Raw genomic sequence first — 9,130 nt, forward strand, 5'->3', positions numbered from 1 at the left:
CATCGACCAGAATCGCCAGCGCAGGACGCCTCTCCGGGAGACCACAGTCAGTGGTTCTTAAGTAGCGATGTCATGCTTGGTTGCATGAGCTTGTGACATATCGAGGCGACCGAAAAGAAGAAACAAAGTGTCACTTATAAGGGACCGTCTAAATAACGTAGAAGGTGAATCTAGAATGGCGTAATGTGAGAGCATGCGGGGTACTATAACTGATGCACTAGGAACGAACGAAGTTCAGATAGCCTTCCATACAACAAACGACTTAGTATATTGGGACGTGTCTCGGTAAATGATCATGAATGCTTTTCTTTTTTTCTTCTTGGTGTAGCGTTGTTATGATATATGAAAGCAGATTAAGAGCCAGACTCTCAGCTTTTTGCCTTCGTGCTTTCTTTGTGTTGGTCTACCGCATAGTGAATACACGACCCGATAAAAATGCAGCCGACCGGGGATAAATAGGCTCTTTTTATTGAGTACATACGGTAACTCTGAGCAAGTACAAGGGACAGGGGAGCTTTTTCTGCAGCTCCCCTGTCAATGTATTTCTTGAGGCAGAAATAAAATTATTATTATTATTATTAATTGTTGCCAAGAACTACAGCCTTGAGGCGCTCCACTACATGAAGTCAGCGATAACAGCATCTATCTATCTATCTATCTATCTATCTATCTATCTATCTATCTATCTATCTATCTATCTATCTATCTATCTATCTATCTATCTATCTATCTATCTATCTGTCTGTCTGTCTGTCTGTCTGTCTGTCTGTCTGTCTGTCTGTCTGTCTGTCTGTCTGTCTGTCTGTCTCTATCTATCTATCTATCTATCTATCTATCTATCTATCTATCTATCTATCTATCTATCTATCTATCTATCTATCTATCTATCTATCTATCTATCTATCTATCTATCTATCTATCTATCTATCCGTCTGTCTGTCTGTCTGTCTATCTATCTATCTATCTATCTATCTATCTATCTATCTATCTATCTATCTATCTATCTATCTATCTATCTATCTATCTATCTATCTATCTATCTATCTATCTGTCTGTCTGTCTGTCTGTCTGTCTGTCTGTCTGTCTGTCTGTCTGTCTGTCTATCTATCTATCTATCTATCTATCTATCTATCTATCTATCTATCTATCTATCTATCTATCTATCTATCTAGTATCTATCTATCCATCTATCTATCTATCCATCTGTCTGTCTGTCTGTCTGTCTGTCTGTCTGTCTGTCTGTCTGTCTGTCTGTCTATCTATCTATCTATCTATCTATCTATCTATCTATCTATCTATCTATCTATCTATCTATCTATCTATCTATCTATCTATCTATCTATCTATCTATCTATCTATCTATCTATCTATCTATCTATCTGTCTGTCTGTCTGTCTGTCTGTCTGTCTATCTATCTATCTATCTATCTATCTATCTATCTATCTATCTATCTATCTATCTATCTATCTATCTATCTATCTATCTATCTATCTATCTATCTATCTCAAAACTGAAATCATTTCGTCTTACACTCAGAACACCCTGGGCCACATTTCTCCGGGCATTTCGGGCTACCTGCGCCTGCGCACTCCGTCGCCGAGCTGCCCAGGCACCCCTCCCACGGGGGGCGGAGTGAAGGGCGACCTGCGCCGTCTGATGGGCAGCCTGGACCTGACATCTCCCGAGCGGCCGCCAGTGTCGACGCCCAACTGGCACGATCATGTGTCGCCCGCGCCGTTGACGAGCTCGCCGGAGATGACCGAGTGCCCGTTCGCGCTGCCGCCCGACGTCGGCAGCGGATTTGTCGTGAGCTAAACACAGCGACAGCATTACGAGAACACACGATAACACTTGTTGGGGCTTTACGTCCTAAAACCACGATGGATGCCGTAGTGGAGAGTTCCGGAAATTTCAATCACGTGGGGCTCCTTGACGTTCACCTAAATCTCAATACACGGGCCTCCATTTTTTCGCCTCCATCGAAATGCGGCCGCCGCGGCCGCATTTCGATCCCGCGACCTTCGAGTCAGCATTCGAGCGCCGTAACCACCGCGGCGGGTTTACGAGCACACACTGCCATTCTTTAACGGGGTACAGTGAATATTTCAGATCGATATAAACAATACGAAAATATAAGTAAACAAATAAAAAACAGCGAATATTAACATACAAAACAAAAGCAAAGACAAAGAAATTTAAAAAATAGGACGCCGCAGCTAATACTTCAAGAAAGGCAAAATGTGCGAAAGTGTCATATTCAGTTTCACTACAATGCTGGATTTTCTTACCAAATAAAACGATGCGCCACGCGCATAACGAACCTTTCTCTGATCACTATTCTCACCGTCGCTGTATACATTCTCGGCAGCACACCCAGGCAAGAGCGTCTCCTTTGCACACCCCTCCGTACGCCCATGCACGCAGGCATGTTTGTTTCCAACTCGCAGATAAGTGGAGCTAAGACCAACTCTAAGTTAGGCTTCTCCTCACAAAGACTGCCATTGCAAAGAAGCAAAACCCGATAAACAGTTTCTTTAGAGTTTTCGTCTGGCTTTAATTACAATTCGATCTCTCTCCAACGCTATACGCAGACTGTATGCATTTGATGCCTTGTTGAACGAGCTGTGCGCATAGTCAACAACCACAAGAGCGGAACAACTAGTGCTAGAGATGGGGCGGTGAACAAAAAGCCGCTGGTTTACTGCGGGGAAATGCGATATATGCACAAGCTCCACGAACGATACCAAAAAACGACAACAACAAAAGTCTCTGCGAATAAATAGTACAGAAATCGTCACATCACGTGCATATCTGCGCAGATGCTGTGTGGCGCCGCCGGATGAGGCTAGCTACCCTCGTAGTCTTTTTCCTTTCTTCGTTCCGTTCTCTTCGTTCATCCGTCATTATATTGTCACGTGGTTGTGACGGTTAAGAACCAAGCAGTGGAACGGGTAAATATTCAGGTGGTTATTGGCACAGAAAAAGTTATACTGAATGCTCAAAATACAAGGAAGTAATAATCGCAGTACAATGATAGCGGCGAGCACGATCGTTGGCCGCCGACAATCTGATCGTCAGAGAAACACGTCTGATTTTATAAATGTGTGATCGTGTACTCCGGTGTTATCGCTGGTGCTCGTGTTAGTTGTGGATTAACTCCATCACACACATCGTGCATACTATCTCATCAGAGAATTCGCCAACACTCAAGAAGGTTTCACTGCATTCAGCAGAGGTGGCCTGAATGCAGTGCGCCTAGCGATAACACGAGTCAGAGCTTTGACAGAGAGCCGAACATATATGGTGTATATATATAGCACGAAGCTCGGGCTATAAGTGCGCCATATGCAACAACGCAGTTGGAGCCCCCCGTGGCAGCTTCGTCAAGTCACACGCCGGCGCAGCGCAAGTTCCGGCTGACCCGCACGCGTTCACTGCCCGACCTGCGACAGGAGGCCGCGGCGCCGGAGTTCCTGCGAAACCGGCTGATTCTGCAGACCGACGACACGGTATACAGGATCACTCTTGCTTGCACTATATACTTGGAAACATTTGGCGTTCTACGTGTCGAAACCGCGATAAGCGGCATGCCGCAGTGAGAGAATGCGGGTTATAAATCTAAGCGCACGGGTGTTTTTGCATTATTAGCCCCATCGAACTACAGTCACTGGGAACCTAACCCGCGACATTGAGCTTAGCAGTGCAGAACTTTAGCTGCTAAGCCAGTGGTTCTCAGTCATGGATGTTTTGGGGACCCCTTGTGGACCATTGGAAGTGATGAGGGACCCCTTCTGGTGAGAGGAAAGGGGAAGGGGGGGGGGGTCATAAATTAACACAACATGCAGCGTGAAATAGATATCTTTTATTCCTATCTGGCAAATATTGGTCAAAATGAAGTGCCACGCCAATTCGATCTCAACAGCTTGGCAATAAGTTGTGTGGTCTGCAGCCACTTTCGGCCTGTTTCTACCTGTGTTTGTTCTTCAAATATGCAAGCTTAGAAAAATTGGCGAAGCTTGCATTAAGCCGCGCAAGGCTTGAAACAGCGAAATTGGACAATTCTGAAGACAAATCTGGTTCCTTCTAGGTTGTTCCTAGCCTTAGCTAGGTGATTTAGGTTGTTTCTAGGTTGCTTCTAGGTCATTGCTAGGCTCTAGCTAGGTGATGCTAGGTTGTTTCTATGTTGATTCTCACTGCAGAGAGGTTCGAGTTAAACCACAGACAGTCACAGACACGACACGGATGTCCAAACTCCAGAGACGGAGACTGGCGCTGGAAACAAGCGTTCACATCTCTGATAGATCTACGAGCACGTCGTCGTTGGCGTAGGCCTTCCATCGCTTCAAGGTCTTCTTGCAGCCGCCTTTCCCGTTACATAGTATTCTCTCGCTGAACGTACTCGAGATCTTCGGCTCGCCGCCGTCGTTTCGCAGCCATTTGAGAGAGAGAATTTATTTACAGAAAGGCAGAGAGGTCGGCATGAGCTAAAGTTTGCTCTGGCCTGCTACTGTATACACTGGGGAGGGGGGACAGGGGGGCGAAAGAGTGATGAATGACGATGGTAAGGTAGGGAGATGAGAATATAGTTCATGACGCTGGGGCAAATCTAAAGACGTGCATCCAGTCCAGTGGCTTGTAAGAAGGCTACGACTGCTTCTATAACCACACTTGTGCTGCTGACGTCAGGCCAAGGACCTAAGACAACCTCATCGGTTATTGGCCTGCTATGATATTGCCCAATCGATGAGATAAGTTTCTGTCGTTCTCGTGCGTACGCTGGACAGGCGCAAAATATATGTTCAAGTGTCTCTGGTAACTGACAATGACCACAATCGGAACCTGTGTCACTGCAGCCGATCAAGTGGGCATAGCGTCTTGTGAATGCCACACCAAGACGAATGCGGTGAATCATGCATGTCATCTTTCGCTTCAGCTTGTGAGGCATACGAAACTTCATTTCTGGGTCCCATTTATGTTGTTTGGCTAACTGTTGCCTTCTTCATTTTTAGTGGACCAGTGGCGAGCAGTGGGATGTACCCAGTTTCTGTGGCACATACCCGTTTATGATGATGATAGTTTTTTGGTTCGTCCGACAAGGAACGATTTGCTAAACAGCTTCGCTGTTAAAGGTATGCTCCCTTGCATATCTCGTAGAAAACTGCAACGAGAGCTTTACAACCATCTCATGAAAGGAAAACAAGTCAGCTCCGCCGCAATGCAAACGTGTTATGCGGTGAAGCTTATAAAAAAAAATTGGAAGGGTCTACTGTCATGGGACATAGTGTGACTTCAAAGAAACGCGTTTTTTTTTTTTGTACGATGGGTTTAGCGGACCCTCAAAAATTGCTTCGCGGACCCCCTGGGGTCAGAGTACCCCCATTTGAGAACCACTGTGCTAAGCTTTCGTGACCGAGGCACCCTTATACTCCATTCACAGTTTTAGAACTGGGCAGGCAGTATTCGAGGCAAATATTCGAATGTTGGATCTTTCTGCCAATTAAATAAAGTTTGTTCATCATCATCATCCGAATACCCTCGTAGTAATAATAACTTGTGCGGATTTACGTGCCAAAACTACGACATGATTATGAGGCACTCTGCAGTGGAGGGCTCCGGAAATTTAGACCATCTAGTGTTCTTTAACGTGCACTGACATTGCACAGAACACGGGTCCCTAGCATTTCGCCTCCATCAAAATGCGACTGCCGCGGTCGGGATCGAACCCACGACTCTCGGGTCAGCAGTCGAGCACCGTAGCTATTATAACACCATGGCGGACCCGAATACCTTCATCAATGACACATGAAATGGTTTCCTGTCCTCGTTGTAGTTAATGTAAAAAATAGAAAGAAAAATGCATTTCAGTAGATACAAATTTATGTTACTCTCTGCTTCGTTAGTTCCGAGCAATACTCTGGCAAATAGTTTCTCCGACGAATCAGAAGCGAAGTACAACGCGAAAGCATCTGCGTTTGCAGGAGTCACAGCCTAGACAGAAGCGATGCGTGTTAGTACCACGAATGACTGCGGCGACACGCGGGGTGGCGACGCGCGGGTTAATTGGTTAAAAATTCATATTAAATAGGTCTTGAGGTAAGCCAGCACGCAGACGAAAGGTCAAGAAAGGCGGACAGGACAGCGCTGAAACGCTTCCCTGTCCGCCTTTCTTAACCGTAAAGTTGGTGTGCGCTTCAGGATGTGTCAGAAAAAGCCATTTTTCTCATATTAGTAAATTATTCTTTCACAATTCCAAAATCGCCACGCTTGCCGCTAGAAGAGGCTTGGTAAGCGAGAAAACGCTAAAAAGGCGAAATGCGGGTGGCGACGCCACCTTGAAGTTCCCGCACCAAATGCCGTGACGTCATAGATTTTGACGACATCTACTAAGTCCTACGTAGTTCCTATTTAATGAAAATGGAGTGAATTGTCCTCGGAAGGGGTCATAGACTTAACATACCAAGTTTCAGGAAATTTCGTTGGGTCAGTATCGCCAAAATACGAAGTAAACACTTTGAAATCCGGGACGTTAAGCGCGGAGATTCCGGCGCGAAATTTGAAAGTGCGAATTTGACCTTGATTTTCTCGTCAATTAATAGACATATGAAAGTTGAATTAACTAGGTTTGGAGTTTTGCGAGTACAACTTATCAGTATGAACCGATTCATCGTTCCACTTGAGTGTCCCTTGAAGACAGAGCGGCCTTGCAGGTTTACCTGCCGTTCATCCTTCGCAAGGAGTACGTGATACGCACCAAGCTGCGCGTCTCCTTCAGCCTGCTCAAGCCCCCCGTGGTCAAGCGGTCGCACAGCGAGGGTCACGTCACAGAGGTCACCTTCCTGCAGCAGTCCTACTGCGGCTACTGGGACGAGACCGACACCGAGATGGAGGTATGCGCACTATCAGCTTCGTCATATAGAGCACTAGAGGTAGCGATCGCAATCGCAGCATCTTCCTTGGTGGCTGAGTGGTTGTGACTATACAGTTAATGTACGTAGGCTCCCTTCCTAGAGTAACGTTAGAGTTATCTAAGCGGTAGCTAAATTAAAGAAAACACCTGCCTCCCTGCCTTTGGCCTCAAAGGCCTTGAGGAGTCATTCGTGCTATTCTCCCATCTCTCGCTTGTACATACCTTGCTCACTTGTAATTCAATCCACACCCATAGATCACAACACGTATCGCTGCCATAATTTTATACTCTATACACACCTTTTACACTGCTTCATAGCGCGTAATTTTAGGCCTCTATACAGCCATAATACACCCTGTCATCGAAATCATTAGTCATCGCCAACACCACATAAAAGACATGGCGCTCTTTGGCCACCCATGGCCCTTGTGCCACAAAACCCCACTAATCATCATAAGAGTTGCTGTCCGTCTAGAGTTTAATAATAATAATATTTGGGGTTTAACGTCCCAAAACCAAGATATGATTATGAGAGACGCCGTAGTGGAGGGCTCCGGAAATTTCGACCACCTGGGGTTCTTTCACGTGCACCTAAATCTAAGTAAACGGGCCTCAAACATTTTCGCCTCCATCGAAAATGCAGCCGCCGCGGCCGGGATTCGATCCCGCGACCTTCGGGTCAGCAGTAGAGCGCCATAACCACTAGACCACCGTGGCGGGGCGTCCGTCTAGAGTTAATCTAGACTTAATCTACTTAAGCTAGCTTTACTGAATAGGTTCCCTTTCTAGAGTTACTGTTAGGGTTATCTAGATGCTACTGTATAGGATCCGTTTCTAGAGTTTATGAAATAGTTATTTAGAGTTACAGCTAATCTAGAGTTACTGTTAATATACAGGTAACAGAGTTAATTTAAGGTTACTGTAAAAGACCCCTGGAAGGGACCATATACAGTAACTATGTAGATGCGAACATTACATCTGCGCAGATGAGTACATTCACATCTATAGTCACTTTAAGAGGACCGCTTCAGGGATCTATATGCGCAGATTTGTACATCCCTCGCCGCCCTTCAGAAAAAAGCTGACCTGCACGGACTGCATTATTTACTTACAGTGCAGCATTCCCGCCACTGAGCTCGCCTATGCCTGCATTAATTTCGAACAGATGTGGCGTTATTGGCCTCATATCAGTCGCTGCTCCCTACAGAAGCGCGCTTGTTCCTCCGACCTAGGAATAACGCTTCTCTCGGTGTGCCCAGGCGTCCGACTGGCGCGTGGACGAAGGGTGCAACTTCTTCGACCTGTGCTACTTCCGCTGCAAGTGCTGCAAGAAGCACGCCGGTCCAATGGCCGCTGCGCGATGACCGCAGACGACACTGTTCGGGTCGACACGTGACCACGCAACACGACATTTACCGTGCGGAAGTCAGCACTCATCTTATTACCTAATCTGGTACAGGAACGTCAGTATGTCGGTAGTAATTTGTTTTCAATATACTTCTTTAAAAAAAACAAACGCTCCGTTATTTTCGCTGCAGTACTTCTTGTGGCCACTTATGCTCGGCCCGGAAGTGAAGGATATGATATTGGTTAGCACCATCGCATAGTGGTCTTCATTTCTTTTTGTTTTTCACATATGTGTGCGCAGATCTAGAGTTATACAAAATATGTTCACGCAATCAAGAATTGAAACAGGACCTCATGTTATTGAAGTGTACAATAAAACTCGGAGTCCCCTACGCATTCGCCTAACATGACTCGAAGGCGAAAGCCATCTTCTTCTTCTCGGTCTTCTTACCAGGATAGCTCCAGCACTATAGCGTGGTTTTGCACCGCCTCCAGGTTCGGAGGCAATGCAAGCTTTCTCCACCTCACGTGCCTCCGAGATCTGCCCACCCATGACTAAGCAACGCCGTAATGTGATGACGTCATCATGTGACGTCGCGAATTTTGGTAATCTGTGACGTCATGATGACCTCATAGGGTGACGATGAATGAAAATAGCGGGAAAAAACGTAAGACAAGACGAAGAAGGCTACAGCACAAGCGCATGTAATCACATGATGATTTTTTGCGTCACTTGTGTTGACGCCAACACCGACGGTCACTTTGTGTTTGATCAGGCATCTAAGGCTTTCACCTTAAAAAAAATCCATAACCAAAGGAGCTTGCTAATTTGCCGAGGTGCTATCGGTGAATGACAGCTTTTTACCGCTAAAGTAC

At 45.9% G+C, this 9,130-nt stretch overlaps 1 protein-coding gene across 1 annotated transcript; it reads left to right on the plus strand.

The window, feature by feature from the left end:
* The first annotated feature begins 1,209 nt into the window (after positions 1 to 1,209).
* Positions 1,210 to 8,310, plus strand: LOC119402530 (uncharacterized). The gene is made up of 4 exons (XM_037669680.2): positions 1,210 to 1,806; positions 3,360 to 3,509; positions 6,708 to 6,887; positions 8,167 to 8,310. The coding sequence occupies exons 1-4, from the start codon at positions 1,657 to 1,659 to the stop codon at positions 8,269 to 8,271; spliced, it is 585 nt and encodes a 194-aa protein (XP_037525608.2). The 5' UTR covers positions 1,210 to 1,656; the 3' UTR covers positions 8,272 to 8,310.
* Positions 8,311 to 9,130: the final 820 nt, after the last annotated feature.

The sequence above is a fragment of the Rhipicephalus sanguineus genome, chromosome 8 (assembly GCF_013339695.2).
Source record: "Rhipicephalus sanguineus isolate Rsan-2018 chromosome 8, BIME_Rsan_1.4, whole genome shotgun sequence".
In the NCBI taxonomy this organism is placed as follows: domain Eukaryota; kingdom Metazoa; phylum Arthropoda; class Arachnida; order Ixodida; family Ixodidae; genus Rhipicephalus; species Rhipicephalus sanguineus.